Source organism: Hibiscus syriacus, unplaced genomic scaffold (assembly GCF_006381635.1).
Source record: "Hibiscus syriacus cultivar Baekdansim isolate YM2019G1 unplaced genomic scaffold, ASM638163v2 tig00110557_pilon, whole genome shotgun sequence".
In the NCBI taxonomy this organism is placed as follows: domain Eukaryota; kingdom Viridiplantae; phylum Streptophyta; class Magnoliopsida; order Malvales; family Malvaceae; genus Hibiscus; species Hibiscus syriacus.
In genome coordinates, this window is record NW_024062780.1 from 538,539 (window position 1) to 555,972 (window position 17,434).

Consider the following 17,434-nt stretch of genomic DNA (forward strand, 5'->3'; position numbering starts at 1 on the left):
TGATGTTTTCAAAAACCTTCGGGTCATCTGTAAGTCCTTCAGTGCATGATGTTTTCAAAAACCTTTGGGTCATCTGTAAGTCCTTCAGTGCATGATATTTTCAAAAACCTTCGGGTCATCTGTAAGTCTTTTAGTGCATGATGCTTTCAAAAACCTTCGGGCCATCTGTAAGTCCTTCAGTGCATGATGTTTTCAAAAACCTTCGGGTCATCTGTAAGTCCTTCAGTGCATGATGTTTTCAAAAACCTTCGGGTCATCTGTAAGTCCTTCAGTGCATGATGTTTTCAAAAACCTTCGGGTTATCTGTAAGTCCTTCAGTGCATGATGTTTTCAAAAACCTTCGGGTCATCTGTAGGCCCTTCAGTGCATGATGTTTTCAAAAAACCTTCAGGTTATCTGTAAGCCCTTCAGTGCATGATGTTTTCAAAACCTTTGGGTAATCTGTAAGTCCTTCGGTGCATGATGTTTTCAACATTTCCATCCTACTCAAAAGAAGCCAAATGAAAAAATTATTGTTTTTTCGTCTTTGCTTTATTCTTGTTAACATAAAAATGAGCAAAGAAGGGCAGCTGTAAACACTAAATTTTTCATTTCGTTTTATTATTATTATTATTATTATATTATTATTATTATTAATATATATATATATATATATTACAAAATACATCAGAAGCCCACGACCCTAAGCCCATTTACAAGGCCCATTTACAATTGGCCTAATAGAAACCCTAAACCTATTTAGGGTTTCTACTAACATCTCATCACCCAGCCACCTCTGATGCTTCTAGAAGGCCAGCCGCCGCCTCTGCCGACGACTCCCAAGCCATTTGGTCCAACCAGCTACTGCCGACGGTCAGCCGCCCCACGTTGACGCCGCTGCTACTGCCACGCCTAGTTGAAGCCTCTAGAAGACTCAAAAATGCCATCCACGTTGTTACCCTATGGTGAGTCACCACCATAGTTCGGTGACTCACCGAGGGTCATCCCTTGTGATCGGTTCAAGGCGAGACTCGGTGGTGGCTATAAAGCCACTGAACCTACAAAATAAAAGGGAGGAGGACACAGCGAGCAAAGACAGAGAGACAGAGGGCAAGAACAGAGGAAGAGACGACAACAACAAGCAAACAACAACAATAGCAACCAATAACCAACCAATAGAAGAGAGAGGAATTTACCAAATGTCGTCGGAGCCCAAACGTTATCAAAAATCTCTGTTAAACCGAAGGTAAAATCTTCAGTTATTTTTTAGATTTAAGTCGGTCTAGTGGTTTTTAGGGAGAAATAAGGTATGATTCGGTTTTAAGGGAAAATGATCTTCGATTTGGGTTAATTTTCTAAATTCCAGCCACCGTACGGTGATCAGAGCCGGCGTACGGTGGTCGTTGGTTGCCGGAATTCCCTCCGGCGAGGGAAGCTAGAGAGAGGGCAGAGAACTCTGGTTCTTTCGTTTAGTGAGAGAAAAGAAATGAGGAAATGAGATAGATGAAGGGATTTTGGGTCGGTTAAAGGGTTTAAATACCCTCCCCCAAATGACGTCGTTTTGGGGAGGGGCGTATGTGTAATTTCCAACATTGAGAAATCCTTCCCGCAATCCTTTATGTTTTGCAAAATTTCATTTTAGTCATTACAGTATGTGTTCATGCATTATAATTTTGTTTCATTTATATTTTAGTCACTATTGAGTATTAATAAATGTTTAGGGTAAAATAATTTATGCAATCCCTTATAGTTTTAGTAATTTTATTTTAATCTTGTATTAAGTTTTCATGGCTAAATTACAATATTAATATTTATATTTTATGATATTATTAAATATGTTCATTAATTTTGAACTTTTATAAATTAATCACTAATTTTTATAATTCTTAACGTTGACTATGAATTTTATGTATTTATGAATATGATTTAATTGTTTTAATTATTTTTAATACTTTCCCAACTTTGTTGTCAATTAACTATTCATAAAGGATTAATTCACCTTTAATGTTTCATTTTCCTTAATTACTTATAACCTTGATGTTTGTATCTTTGACTTTATTTTTTCCTTACTTTAATTTTCTTTGCATTTATTTATAATTGGTATCTTAAATTTACTTTCTATTTCATCCATTTTAATTATAATAGACATTAATACTATTTGACTTTATTATATTACTATTTATTAAAATATAAATTTCTTTTAGTATTTATTCTATACATTTACAAAGATTGACATATGGTATTTTATTAACGTTAAAGTGTGTTTATATTATAATTATAATTATAATTTTATTCATTATTTATTTGTAATATTATTTTATTATTACTTTTAATATATTTTAATTATTACTTTTATTATTATTATTTTTATCTTAGTCTTATAAATATATATATATATATATATATATATATATATATATATATGTATGTATATATATATATTTGTTTAAATAATAATATTTATTTATTTTTAATATCAAAGAAAAGGGCAGTCTTAAAGCAACTAGATGTTTTGTTCTGGTATTTTAAATAAATAAATATCTTACTTATAAAAATAAAAAAAATACATATTGTTTTATTTAAATTATTTTCTTAGAAAAATAATCATATTTTAATATTTATATATTTTTTTAATATTAAGAAATTGGTTGTCTTAAAGCACTTAGAAGTATTTTTCTAATATTCTTAAATAAATAAATATCTTACTTTTATAAATTATATCTATTTTTTAAATAAATGATTTAATATTTATTTATTTATTTTATATTAAGAAAAGAGTTGTCTTAAAGCACCTAGAAGTTCTTTTATGATATTTCTAAATAAATAAATATCTTATTTATATATATAACAGGATTATGTTAAAACACCTAGATTTTCTTATATTAATAAATTTGAAATAACAGGATTATAAATTAAATCTATTTTTAAATTTTTAAATTTTTAATAATAAAGACAATTTATAATTAATAAGTACCAATTTTGGGCGTTGTGGGGGTACTAATCCTTCCCCAAACGTAATTGATCACGAATCCCTTTTTATTATTAAAAAAACGAATCTTTGGTTAAAAAACAGATCAATTTATCTTTTAACTAATGTTTTCTTAAAAACTCTTTTAAAAGATAATTTTTAGGTATTCGACCTTCCTGACCCAAAAGGCCGATGGCGACTCCCAAAACATTTTAAAAAATCATTTATTTACATCACTTTTCTCGCCGAGTAAAAATTTTGTGCCCAGACGAAAACCGATTACGGCAGACATTAATCTCACTTTTTTATCAGGAAATTGCTTATAAGCTCTTAGTGGTTGAAGCTATGTGACTCTTTGTTTTCCTCCTTGTTCGTGATCACGTGCTAGAATAAACCTGTCACTTATTGACTTGTTGGTTGATGCTACTAAGAAAACCCTTTTGACAAATAATCATGTTGAACTATGAACCAGTGTATTTTCTTTTACGACTGTGCTAATTGTGGAGATGAAAAAGTTAGTGCAACTACTTTCTCATCCTCATAGACCTTAGAATCTGGTGACTGACCATTCCCTGTGTTTTACAACTGAAAAAATACAGCCTGTAGAAGAAACAAAAACTGAACCATAAATATATACGTCGCCACCAAACATCTTTCTCGTACATTAATTGAGCATCTTGGATCACATGCTCCTCATTATTTGCTACTCTTAGCAAATGATCTTTCTGGTTGTAAATTGAGTTTTGTCCCGAGATTGGAAGATAAAGTTTGATTTAAGCATGGCATTGTATTGTGTTTATGTATCTTCTCTTACTGACATCTTCTAACTTGATTATTCTCATCGGCTTCTGCTTTCTTTTGAGCTTTTTAAGGAAGGGCTGAGGCTCTGCTTATTGTTGCATATGGAAAAGGCCTGAGAATGAAGGTAGACCCATCACTCGTTGTGGAAAGCTCAGTTCAATAATGCCAGCAGTTCGTACAGGTGTCGAACTATTTCCCCTAATAAGTCTCATCTTTTAACTGGTAACCATCGTCTTAAGGCTGATTTGAATGGCGAACGGTATGAAAATAGGAAATTATAGAAGCTGAGTGGATGTTGAATTTGGAAAGCATAGTGAGAGTAAGCTTGCTTGATTGATGCTGAACTGTTGATATCCATTATTTTTGTGCTATGTTGTAATCTTTAAATATATATATATATATCTTTAAAATATTCAGTGCTATATATATATATATATATTTTTTAATATAAAATTATATTTTTCATATAATGTTTATGGTATTTACATGCACTTTCATTGGTTGATTTTAACATTAATAGTATGAACATTAAGTATTATAATAATAAAAAAATATGTTGAACACTTTTATAAAGAACATATAATACGTTGAACATTTTAAAAGCACAAATATTTCATTAGACATTCTGTTTAATATAGATACCAACATTTTTTTATTAAAATATAAGTAAATATGACATCCAAAATGAATTTTGATAATAGATGCAGATGGCCACGTGGTTCCTAGTGATTGGCTATGCATAAAGATTTAAAAAAAACAACATATTTATTTGTCTACCTAAGATCAGAAAACAAAAAACTTGGTAAAGAGCTTCATCTTCAACTTTGGTCGGCCCCTAATAAGGTTAGAATAAAGTCCTTGTAGTCCCCAGAACAGTCTCTTCCAACCGCTTCATCAAGCGACACACTGTTTCTCTTCAGATAAATTTCCTTTATCTCCTTCAAGTCCTTCTCCGCGCGTGTGATGATCACCCGACTCAGACCGTCTTCATCCGTGCCGGCCGTGTTGATGGCCGCTCGCAACACCTGCATCACTGTACGCGTCAAACACCTGCATCTTACGTACGGTACATGTCCGTAATTACAATTAAATTCACTGCCCTACCTTTGCAAAGTACGTTTGAGGGCCTCGAATGCAACGGATCACAATGCGCAGCGTAGAGAAATAGTCACCGCCCGGGAAAGCCTTTAAAACATGCGAAAATGGAACCGAGCTGATCGATCAATGCATAATATAGCTTACAGTATGGGGGTTAAAACAACAGATTAAGCCTGTAATCTTTGCAAATGATGATTAGGGTATTGTACCTTTGTGATGGAACGACCAAAGATGTCTTTGTAGACGTTGAATGTTGCATTGACTTGTGCTTGACTCCTTGTGCTCACGATTCGGATCACTTCCTCTTGGTGGAATCCCGTTCCATGGATCTCATGATTGAGAATGGTGGCCTCAGAATGTGCCAGCGTCTCATCAAACTCATCCCCATCATATCTGTATGCACTTATTATCCCCACCAAAAGCTGCAATATGACACAAGAACCGAGTTCGGCATAGTATATGTCACATGATTACGAAAATATGAGGTCGAATATTGCAGTTAAAACGTACTTTTCGAAGATCACCGGCGGTGCAAGAAGCAAGGTCTTCTTCGAGGGACCGCTTGTATCGAAACTTATAAGCACGTTTCACTGCCAGGAGATCTTCAGGGGATCTGCTACATGCAATTTCAATAATTACTCTATAATCAACAACGCTTTTGTGCAAAGCTTCATTGGCTAAAACAGCATCTCGGTCTGCAGGATCCAGAGTCCATAGACTTATAGCTCTCTGTATCCAGAAAAAAAAAATGTCATTAAAAAACGCATCGATTCGAATCATAAAAGTTAGTTTTCCGAAACGAAACATGAACCTCCAAGTCTCCGGAGAGCTCGCATTTGAGCTGCTGGAGGAGATCTTGATGATAAATCTCTTGAAAAGCTAGTCTAACAAGCCTCCTCTGAAATAAATTCCGATGTCCGAGTATCGAAATTATGGCTTTCTCATCCGTTCCCCATCCTGAAAATTGAAGATATCCCACATCAATTGGAGACGTAGATTAATGTGTCCTATAAATTAGAAGTTAACGGATGAACGTGGAACCTTGACAAGCCTTCTTGATAATTTCTGCATCTTCAACAGGAGAGAATTGCTTTGGTGAAATAACCGTAGTCATTCTCGGGTCGTATTTACCTGCTGCAAGTGAACTTCATTGCTTCCCCTACATTTTTATAGCGAGCCAGCAAGCTAATTAATTGATTACTGTTTCAGGAATTAAATATGGTGAAACCAAGAATTATGCGTTTATGGACTTTCCTCGTCTCCTTTACTACTTTCGTTACTAATATTTATAGCAGCCAGCCTAAAAAAAGGGATTTTTTTATAATATTCTAAAATAATATATAAAACTATAGAAAAAATTTAATTATAAATAATTATTCTTTTAGAATTAATTATTCTAAATAATTGTAAATAATTATATAAATTATTAAAATATGATTTTACATTAAAATTGACGATTATTTAAACTGAACGTTAACTTATTGACTGAGATGTTATAAAATTATATGTTAATGATGCTTATTGGCACCATCGTTGCTTTTAAGTACCGACTCGTCTATATAATATTTCAAGCATGAACTCGACATAGAATTTAATGACGACCATTTGAACTGGACGTTAATTTGTTGACTGAGATGTTATAAAATCATATTTTAATGATGTTTATTGGCACCGTCATTGCTATTAAGTACCGACAGTCGATATAATATTTCAAGCACTAGCTCGACGTATAATTTAATGATGACCATTTGAATTGGACATTAACTTGTTGAGTGAGATGTTATAAAATCATATTTTAATGATGTTTATTGGTACCGGCGTTGCTTTCAAGTACTGACTCGTCGACAAAATATTTCAAGAAGTAGTTCGACGTATAATTTAATGATGTTTATTGTCACTGTCGTTGCTTTCAAGTACCTACTCGCTGACACTAGCTCGATGTATAATATAAACTAGGGATGTTCAAAAATACCCGATCCAGTTGACCTGACCTTGTTAACCCGACGACCCTAACTAAAAAAAATTTGGGTAATTATCTATAAAAAGTACCCAACCCGACATTTTTCGGATCGGACTCGAGTGATAAAATTACATTTTTCCAAGTACCTGATTATCCGCCTACCCGATAACATTTATTTCTTTATATATAATAATATTACATATTTAATTATTAATAATTTTATATATTAAATTAAACTAATAAATTAAAAAAAAACCCACTCACCCAATTTAATAATTAATATAATATTTTGTTTAATAATATAGGCGATATGATTTTTTTAATTAAAATTTTGAAAATTATAAAAAATCGGGTATTGAATACCCAAATTACGAGTACCTACAAAATTCGGGTACCCGTAACATCAGGGTCGGGACTCGGGTCGACCAATCAATTACTCGAAGACCCAGATATTCGAATTTGAACACCCTTATTGTAAACGTAGAGTTGATCCACAAAATACAATTCAAACGATTATAATATCATATTTTAGAACATGTGAACAGTCGGATGATCATTTTATCATTTTTAATAACTGTATAATTAAACAAAACAACGTCCTATAATAAAAAATTAATTTATAACTTTTAATAATTAAATGATTCAATAAAACAATACTCTATAATTAGTATCATTCATATACTTGTGGGCAAGTTATTTGCATTTTAACCCATGCTATTCAGCCATTCCTAGTAGCAATGTTCACAAGTCTGATATTATACGAGTCCAAAGTAGTCTCGATAATTGCTTAAAAAAACTAAGAAAAATGGAAAGCCAAAACCAGGGTTCAGATCACAACGACGCCACCGTTAGCGGCGGTTCAGACCAACCAATCCCTTCCGATTCCTCAACGAATCCAACCCCAAACCCTGATTCTTCATCCAACGATGATCCCAGCACCGATGCTTTAGCCAAAGCGCTATCCTTCATGCTTACTTCTCTCGTCAAAGATTTCGATTCTAAAGCCCACGACACTCTCGCCAGTCAAGACCTCCTTATTTCCTCAGTCGATCGTCTTACCCGAGGTTAATTTCCCCCTTTTGTTTTTTTTTTTCTGGTTAAATTGAATATCGACATAAGATAAAATTGTTTTCTGATCAACAGAGCTTGATCAATTACTAGAAGATGCTCCGTTACTATTCATAATTCAGCATGCTGTCAAGTTTTCTAATGTCAGAAAGAGAGTTTCCTCTTTGAATTTGCTTTTGAAATCCATTCAGCGGCGTATCGATAATATAGACCGAATGATATCCGTGGGATTGCAACACGGTAACTGACCTTTTCACCGCTCTCTTATTGGGTTTATTTAAACTCATTGACGTCGTACAATAGTTTGATCAGTGTCGTTTTTTGAAAATTTTGAGGAATGGTGACGATTAGCGGTTGGGCAAGCATGTTTATGGTCCTTGCTCTGGAATTCACTCTATTTTATCTCCTGAATATGTGTTAACCAACAGATTAAATTTGTTTAGTGTGTCATATGCCAACGGATGGGCTTTATATAAGCAAACCTTGTGTTAGCGGACTTGGAAATGAGTGTCGAATAGGGACATAACATGTATCGAACACAGGCATACCCAATTTTTTTCTAAATTTTTCTTATATCAATCATAGCCCCATACCTATGCTCAAACATGGGCCTAACAAAGGTGTTATATATTGGCACTAAAGGGGGGGGGGAATGAAGAATCTGGGTAAAATAGCTTAGAAATCACTCAAAGGAGATGGGTTTTGTGATTATTATTTTTAATATTAGTTGGCGATATTGCTGTTACTGGTTGTTTACTTGTCAAAACTACAGGTAGCTTGGGTAAGTTGTTATTTGTTTGAGTAGTATTTTGCCTAGATGAAGGATATATGTCTATTTTAGAAGTACTTTACGACTGGTCACATGTTTTATTTAGCTTCTTTCGGCTGCTCTATTGTGTTCACGAGTTATGACTGACAAATTGAGATGCAATCACAGAGAAGACTGCCACAGAAGGTTCCTGACAACATCAACATTGGCTGTGTATTATTGGTATGTTCTAATCCCTTTTATGGTTGAAACATTTTAAATGAAAAAGATTTATGTTCAGTTGAAGCAATTGGATGTTCTAATTCCTAGTATGTTTCTGTTTTATTTCTTACATATCAAATTCATTTCATAACTTCTAAACTGGCATCAATTTTACCTTGGCATTAAAAGGACTTTAAAGTGATATCTGGAAGACCCGACTGTTAACTATTTCAACCAATGACAAGAGAACTTTGAACCAAGATATCTGGTATTTATTCTTCAAGTTTGATTGTTCTTCTGAAGTAAAATGAATGAAATTATGAAATAAGCAAACTTTTATTGTATTGCTAAAAATCTTTCAGCCTCCAATTGGCAAATGAGTCAGTAGCTACTAGCTAGACTACGTGAACTATAAGTGAGGAGATAATTAGTGACCTTAATGATGAAGACTAACAATGTCAGAGTTGCGGAAAATGTTTGATTGGTTTATGTGTCAGTGAGTTTTCGAACTTTATCTAACTTGTTCTTATGTAGACAGTGACAAATTGGTTAAACTATACCATCTTTCTCAGTTTTTGAAAATGAGTACTCTACAGTAGGATGGCATTTTGGGTGCAAGGGTTTCAGTTATCAGATTCTTTGCAATTAAATTAACAATTTAAGAATATCCCATTTAACATTTATGTAATATATCATGAAATGCTTTGACCAATAAGCCAGAGTTTTGACTGAAGTCTTTTCCAGTATACTAGCTAAAACCAAACTGAGACATATATCCAAAAAAGAAACAAAAATGTAAACTATTGGAAAAATTTCAATGAGAAGTGTCCCGGTACGTTTCAAGATATTTGTAAATATATTCCAAACACATGGTCGATGTGGTTATACACTGGGTAAATTATTGTTGCTGTTAGTACTTAATTAAACCTCACCTGCTGGTCTAAATATGTTTGCATTTTCCTTTTTTTCATTGTGGTTGATGTTTTTAGTCACCTTGTTAAGGTAAGGTTGGTAGGGACTCGGTTTCAGAACATTGATGAAATGTTTTGAAGGCTTGACCTTAAGATTTGAGAAGACCTAAACTTTTTTCGAAACGGAAAATGTTGATCCTGTCATCATACCTTGAAAGTATGCAATGGCTAACCAGAGAAATTAAAATTTTCAGGTCTTGCCTGAAGGCGTAGATTTCTGGGGTTTCTTGCATTTTCTTTCTTGAATGTCAAAGCATATTGTGCTTTTTTAGCAGCAAGAAAGAAGGCCGAGATTTGGTGGATAGAGCATCAAACAGCTGACACATAGTAGATTCGTGGTTTTACGTTATGTTTGTCTTCCCATTCTCAATCAGTTAATGTTCAAGCATTGAGGGGTGAGGAGCTTAATAGTTCATGCTGACATGAAGACCTTGTAATGCATGTTTGTCATGGCTCAAGACCATGGTATCATCGCTTATGTTGTATTATGGGTGTGGCTACAGTTGCATATGCTTGTCTAGACTAGTTATGCGTTTTTTTTTCCTTTTGAAGATACCTCGAGAAATTTTGCCATAGAGCTGAATTCATCTTCTGAAAATCCTAGTTGCTTTACTGGTTTAAATTGTGTTTGATGGAGAAAAATGAGCCACCTCTTTAGGGACGTAAACTGAGCCCAGTAGAAGCTTGCAATTCAAAACTCAATTTTGATTGGATTTTAATCTTAAAACGTAAAGCTTGGTACGAGATAAAAATCGAAACTTTTAGGCCTGTAAACAATCGAACGAATACGAACGGGGAATGTTCATGTTCGTTTATTTAACTTTAACCGAACAAATGAACGAACACTAACATAAACGAACAAGAAATTTTTTGTTCGTGTTCGTTTATTAAGGAATGTAGCTTGTTCTTGTTCGTTCATGTTTGTTAATTTAAATAATAAACGAACACAAATGAACAAACAAACGTATGGATGTAAACGAACATAAACGAACATAATAAACGAACCTAAACAAACACAAACGAACTAACGTAAACGAACACAATAAATGAACATAACTGGAAATATTTTTTTCTTTCCTAACAATTTTAAAATTATATTTTATTTAATTGTTTTGAGATTTTTTATTTGTAATTAAAATTAATTGAATTTTGAAATATTTATGGGTATCAGATTAAAATTTATCGAGCTTTAATATTTTAAATGGGTCTAAAGAGATTGGGATAAACATAAATGAACGCACATAAACGAACGGACATAAACAAACATAAATGAACGAACATATTAGTGAACGTTCACGAAAATAAATGAACGAATGAACCCTCTGTTCATATTTGTTCAATTAATTAAATGAACACAAAATATTGTTCATGTTCGTTCATTTAATAAATAAATTAATATAAACAAATTTTCCGCTGAACGGTTCACAAACAATTCGCTGAACGTTCGGTTCGTTTACAAGGCTAGAAACTTTCATGATTCATATTGACCATCCAAAAAAATCACATTATCATGTTCAACTTCGAACTTAATTGAGTTTTAGCTTGAATTGAGTTATTCTATTAACATTATATATATATATTGTAACATCCTCAATATCGGGTTAGTGACCAAATTGTAAAGTTTCAGAAATTGGTGATTAAAGTAGGATAATTGAATAGTTCAATGATTTATTGAAAATATGATGAAGGTTATTTAGTAATTATTGATTGAATTAAAGGGTAAAATGGTCAATTGACAAGTAAGATTTTTATATTCCTTTTATAAGATAAGGAACCATGTGGGAAATGAGAGAATTATCCAGAGTTTTCTTTCTTCTTCTTCCTTCTCCTGTATCTCCAAGCTCAAAGGTGAGTTTCTTTGTTTATGGATTAACTGTTGATTTTAAGGTTGAGTTTTGATTATGAGATGATAACTAAGCTTAAGGAAAGCTTAAGTTATCTTAAAATCAAAGTATGATGGAGTTAGGAGGGATTAAAGACTTGAGGTTCTTGGGTGAAATCTTGAAATAGAGTTCATAACTAGAGTTGGAAATTAAATTTGACTTGTCAATGGTCTAATTAAGAAGTTAGAAGCCATAGAATTGGAATCAAAACATATTGCAAAGTTGGTTTAATTCTTGAGTTACATATGAGGAGTAGAATTTTGAAGTTAAAGATGGTTTATATGGATATAAATTGGTTTAAACATGTGTATATGAGTTGAGAACATGAAAGGGGATGAAAGATGAAGCATTTGAGTTGATTTGAGTAGATTTTTGGGCTTAAAAATGAATTATGGGCCATGTGCATCGGTGCACATTGATGCATCAAGGGTAAATTTCCAGAAATTGTTCAAAGTGTATCGATGCACAGGAAGTGCATCGATGCACCCATTAAAAATGGAAACATCGAATGCAGTTAGTGCATCGATGCACCCCTTAAAATGAAAACATCGAAGGTGATTGGTGTATCGATGCATGGGTAGTGCATCGATGCACATGTTAAAGAATCATCGATTCACTGTAGAATGCATCGATGCACTTTAAGGGGAAATTGAAATAAACATTTCTTTTGGTCTAAGAAATGATAGATTAAAGTATATCAATGGGATACTGATATGTATTAATGTATGATTATGTAGATATTGAATATGAACAAGTTCTGGAACGAGTATCAAGTTAAGATTCGATCGAAAGAGAGGAAATCATAAAAGGGGATCGAAACTTAGTGAGGCCAAGGTGAGTGCATAATAGTGACATGTATTGTTTAATGGAAATAGGACTTGCGATGAGTCTATTTCCTAGAATAATATGCATGAAGTCATGAATGAGATTATGTGGTTGTTATTATTATATGTGTTATATGTGATTATATATTTTACATTAATTGTATGTATGCATAACTAAAGATATTGATATGCTTTGTATATGCTATAGGATTTGTGTAAAACACTAAAATGTAATAATGGAATAACATGAAATAAATTATATGATAGAGACATAAGGAATGAAATGAACGAGTGAACATAAGATAATCGAGTATAAGTCATATTATATGGTATAGGTGATTACACGAGAAAGGTTAGAAGACTCTATGAGGATAGTATAAATTTGAGGGTATATGTATAAATAAGGATACATAAGTTATATAGGGAAGATTTATATAGTTAAAGGAAACTATGGGTTATGAATTATAAAGTGAAGAGCTGCAAAGCTTTATGAAAGAGTATATGTATGAAGTAATGGGAAATTGAACTAATTAAATAGATTAAATTAGTATATATAGATTAATTATGCAAGTGAAAGGGGAAATGAGATAAAATAAGTAGAAATTATTTATAGGATAGAATGAGACTATTTGAACATGTATTATAAACTTTATAAACGAGGACTTAGGTTAAATCATTATATGATATAAATATAGGGCATTACTATGTAAATTACATTAAAGAGACATGTTTACACGATTACAAGATATGATACAGGACATTAGATATATGAAAGAGAAAGTATATGTGATATGAGAAAGTGAAACAAGTTAAATGATATTAAATCGGGTGAATATAAGAGATTAAAGCATAAATTATATGAAAAGATATAAGTCATAGGATATGACATGTTTATAGGAACACAGGAGAAGTGTTATATGTCATATGATACATGAATACGAAATAATATGAGAATTTACATGAACTACGTGATTAAATGTGTATGTGAATGAAGCTACGAGTTTATATGAATATGTGATATGTTTACATGAATATGAAAAAGGATATAAAAGATAATGCCCATGATATGTGTCATGAGAGCTAGGGGTATAGTTGGCATGCCAAGAGTCGAGGGTCTACGCGGTCCTTCGAGACATATATGTATTCCTTGGAACACGTGTGATGTTTTTTGAGACACATACTTGATCCTTTTTATATGTATATGATTCTTAAGGAATTTTCTACGTGGTCCTTAGGGACATCTATATAGCACTTCGGTGCATTTCTACGCGGCACTTAGGTGCAATTCTACGTGGCACTTCGATGCATTTATACGAGTTGTAGTGATAGCATTAGTGCACAACCTCTATAGACTCACATATTTATAGTTATCACATGTGTACATGAGCTAATAAAGAATATGATATAAAAGAACATTGTATGATATTATGTGCTTTGTTTGTAATCTTTATGGTGAAATGACATATGTGATATGATGGTGATGTGTATATAGCTTGGTTAAGAAGAATATGTACAAGAACATATAACTAAAAGATAAAGAAGAAAATAAGACTATTAAAGAGATAATGAGAAATTTACTACATACGCTTTATATGTTTTGTGTTAGGAAATATGTTACCAGAATTATGTGATGATATGAGTATTTCTTTGTGAAACAATATGTATGTATATGATATATATATATATTTGTTTGGATGCATTTTATGGTTTATCATGATTACATGAAATGTGCATAATAGGAATTAGTTATGATATGCTATAATCAGTTTGTTTATGTCTCACTAAGTCATAGACTTAGCGTGTGATTGTTTCACACGTAGGTACATAATCGAGAAAAGAAGCGAAGAAAAGCAAGACAGGTCAGCATCTCCCTTACAAAATTTCAGATCAGAAAATAAATAATTTAAATGTGTTTGGTTATTTTGAATATAGTTGACATGTACTAATTAATTGAGTTGAATATGCTCTGATCGATTTTGGTTATTTTGGTTGCTTGATGTAAATAAACCGTTTTTATTTTAATGAAAGTTTTAAATTTTCTTTGAATTTTCTCAAGAGTCAAAGTTTAAAAAGTCAATGTGACACCTCAGACTCGTATTCGGGTCGGGTACGGGTTGGAGTGTTATATATATATATATATATATATTAAAAAAATAGATTAAACTCACGAATTACTCTCCGTATCATGATAAACTTTACTATTCAATAACATGAGCTGCTTGAGCTCAATTTTGATTTGACAATGGAAGAATTTAAAAAACAAAAAAACAAAGAAACATATGTGACAAGTTCCACCATAAATTATTATTATATTCAATCGATTGGTCCTTTTAAATATTTAATTATCTTTTTACTAAATTCATCCTATCAAAGTGATGAATTCTATTAAAATAAATTTTTTATTACATCAAACGAATCATCTGATTAAAAAATATTTTTAACGTGATAAATTCTATAAATATTATAATAAATATCGTAAATCTCAAAATAAACTTCTATCTGTCTTATTTCCTAAAATATTTTTTCAAAAAAACCCTTTAAAATTGGATATTGGGCTTCGATCCAGAGTCAATAAAAGTAGTAACCTCGATCGACCCTCGACACACCCACGAATTTTGAATCTGACGAGCCTACTAATTTATACATTTTCTAAAAGATACGCACGTGGAGATCACCTGATGGCGAGCGGTGATGTTGAGGCCCTGGATTTTGAACCGGAGGACGACGACCTCATGGACGAGGAAGCCTCCGGCGACGCCTCCCCTCAAGCCCCCCTGCCTAAGCTCAAGTCGGCCATCACTGGCGCCGCTTCCACCTCTCTTTCTGGCCCTAAGAAGACCAAGGGCCGTGGCTTACGCGATGACGACGCTGACCGCAACTCCCTTCTCGCCTCCCGCGACTTCGAGTCTCTCGGCACTGACGGGGGGCCCGGTCCCGAGAGATGTTTGTGCCTACACTAAACCCTATTTTTTATTTCCATCTTTACTTTTATTATTTCCTTTTGTTTTATTTTCTAGGATTTTACTATTATTTTTTGCAGCCCATAAAGCAAGATAATTATGACAAGAGACTCAGTTTTTGCTATATGAAAGTTCCTCAATTATTTCAGATCAAAATTTAGTGGAAATTAGTTCAGAACAAAACCCGTACCATCTTAGATCTATCCTGCAATTTTTAAGGTCGTGGGCATCCCTTCATTTCCTACATGATGTCAATTCAACTCAAGTTGTATAACATAGTAGATAAAAACAGTGTATGTCCGTGAACTCTTCTTCTCAATAGTAATATAGATTCTTTATTCTCATTAATAAATGTGCATCTATTGAAGGATGGATTATTTTGGTCAGTGGTGTAAATGAGGAAGCACAAGAGGATGATTTGCGCAATGCATTTGGTGAATTTGGAGAGATCAAGAATTTGCATTTAAATCTTAACCGTCGCACTGGATTTGTCAAGGTAGTTAACTTGGTCAATTGGTGTTATCATTTTGGCCATTGATTTTTTTTTTTTTTTGCAATGATATACTTCTTCTCTTTATGGTGATGGAACTCTTTCACATTGCTTATTTTTTATATATTCATGTGCATACTTGCATGCATGTGTGTGTGTGTTGTATATATTGACTATCTATCTGTATGTTAATAATGTCTTAATTTTCCCATTCTCCTTTGTATAAAAAATATATATTTATCATTTTGCGTTTTCAATTTGTATTAGAGAATTTGGGTTCAGTTATACTGTAGGATATCAAGCAATTCTTTGCTTCTAACCATTTTATATTGGTACTTAAAGCTAGCTTGAAGCATGTCAATGTCTTTTAATTCATAGCATTGGACTATTGTTTGAAGATAATGATACAAAGGACTATTCTTTGACAAACTCCTGCCTTTGTTTAGCGTTTTCCTGATAATGTGTATTTTTGTTCAAGTAAGATTTAATGTCAGTGCTTCCAATTAGGGATATGCGCTGATCGAGTATGAAGCGTTTGAAGAAGCAAAGAATGCCATATCCACAATGGTTGGGCTGAACTTCTTACACAGACTATCAATGTCAATTGGGCCTTTTGCAATGGACCCAGTACTGGAGCCTTAAAAAGAAAAAATATGAGGTTTGTCACTCTTAATAATAAGGGCGGATGTACATGGCTCCCTAGGGGAGCCATTGCACACCCATTATTTTGAGAAAAATGTTAAATTTAGTTTAATTTGTTAATAAGAATAGAAAAAAAATAAGAAAATTTGCATACCCAAATATTTTTAGAATAAGGTATTAAAATTTTGGACCCCCATTTTTTAATTTCTAGATCCGTCATATGCTTCTGAATTTGCATTGATTGGTAAAATATATAAATAGAACATGTTAAATTCATGGAACATGTTAATCCTTGGAATTGAATCAATCCAAATTTGAACTACTTGAGTCTAAGATGACTGAAGCTAGAAATGACCTACTTGAGCACAACTCGACCTAAATGCCAAGCGCCGAACTTAACCAAATCTTGAAACTTAGCTCAATTATCTGAAAAATGGAACTGTCTTGAGGTTCTTTCCTTGTGTAAATGCAAAATGGGGGCTGTACTATGGGACCTAACATTATTACACTGTAAATTTTTGCAGATCTGGACGAGGACACAGCTCAAGGAGCCCTCGGAGAAGATACTAAATTCTTGAGCTCCATTTAACAAGAGAAGATGGTATTAGAAATTTTGGATTTTTATTTGGTTTTGGCTGATGAGAGACGCCTCCTCATACTGTCCTCTTTCTCATACCGTCCTCGCACTGCCCTCTTTATTGTTTTTAAAAAATTGGTTTTGGCTTCTCTCTAATCGTGATTTTTATTTTATTTTATCGTTTCTAAGATATTAATGATTAGCTACATATATAGGTAGCCTTTTATGCTCTTACTGAGCCAC

At 32.9% G+C, this 17,434-nt stretch overlaps 3 protein-coding genes and 1 pseudogene across 5 annotated transcripts in view; 3 read left to right on the forward strand and 1 right to left on the reverse strand.

The window, feature by feature from the left end:
* LOC120132064 (Holliday junction resolvase MOC1, chloroplastic-like) overlaps nucleotides 1-4,000 on the forward strand; it is a 28,877-nt gene extending 24,877 nt beyond the window's left edge. The window contains exon 7 of the mRNA XM_039148909.1: nucleotides 3,820-4,000. Coding sequence (XP_039004840.1) covers nucleotides 3,820-3,911 — 92 coding nt within the window. The 3' untranslated portion in view covers nucleotides 3,912-4,000. The remainder of the gene's footprint in view (nucleotides 1-3,819) is intronic.
* A 465-nt stretch (nucleotides 4,001-4,465) lies between these two features.
* Nucleotides 4,466-5,966, reverse strand: LOC120132036 (annexin D8-like). The gene is made up of 6 exons (XM_039148888.1): nucleotides 5,888-5,966; nucleotides 5,658-5,803; nucleotides 5,357-5,575; nucleotides 5,056-5,268; nucleotides 4,853-4,933; nucleotides 4,466-4,773 (listed from the first exon to the last, which is right to left on the reverse strand). The coding sequence occupies exons 1-6, from the start codon at nucleotides 5,958-5,960 to the stop codon at nucleotides 4,567-4,569; spliced, it is 939 nt and encodes a 312-aa protein (XP_039004819.1). The 5' UTR covers nucleotides 5,961-5,966; the 3' UTR covers nucleotides 4,466-4,566.
* A 1,571-nt stretch (nucleotides 5,967-7,537) lies between these two features.
* Nucleotides 7,538-10,358, forward strand: LOC120132016. Of its 3 annotated transcripts, none has more exons than XM_039148869.1 (4): nucleotides 7,538-7,870; nucleotides 7,950-8,114; nucleotides 8,812-8,869; nucleotides 10,011-10,358. In XM_039148869.1, the coding sequence occupies exons 1-3, from the start codon at nucleotides 7,612-7,614 to the stop codon at nucleotides 8,835-8,837; spliced, it is 450 nt and encodes a 149-aa protein (XP_039004800.1). In that variant the 5' UTR covers nucleotides 7,538-7,611; the 3' UTR covers nucleotides 8,838-8,869; nucleotides 10,011-10,358. The 3 variants fall into 3 exon arrangements, with proteins under 3 accessions (XP_039004800.1, XP_039004799.1, XP_039004798.1); XM_039148868.1 differs by having other exon boundaries at nucleotides 8,812-8,865; nucleotides 10,010-10,358; XM_039148867.1 differs by lacking the exon at nucleotides 10,011-10,358 and having other exon boundaries at nucleotides 8,812-9,628.
* A 4,784-nt stretch (nucleotides 10,359-15,142) lies between these two features.
* On the forward strand, nucleotides 15,143-17,294 carry LOC120132166 (annotated as a pseudogene).
* The last annotated feature ends 140 nt before the right edge of the window (nucleotides 17,295-17,434 follow it).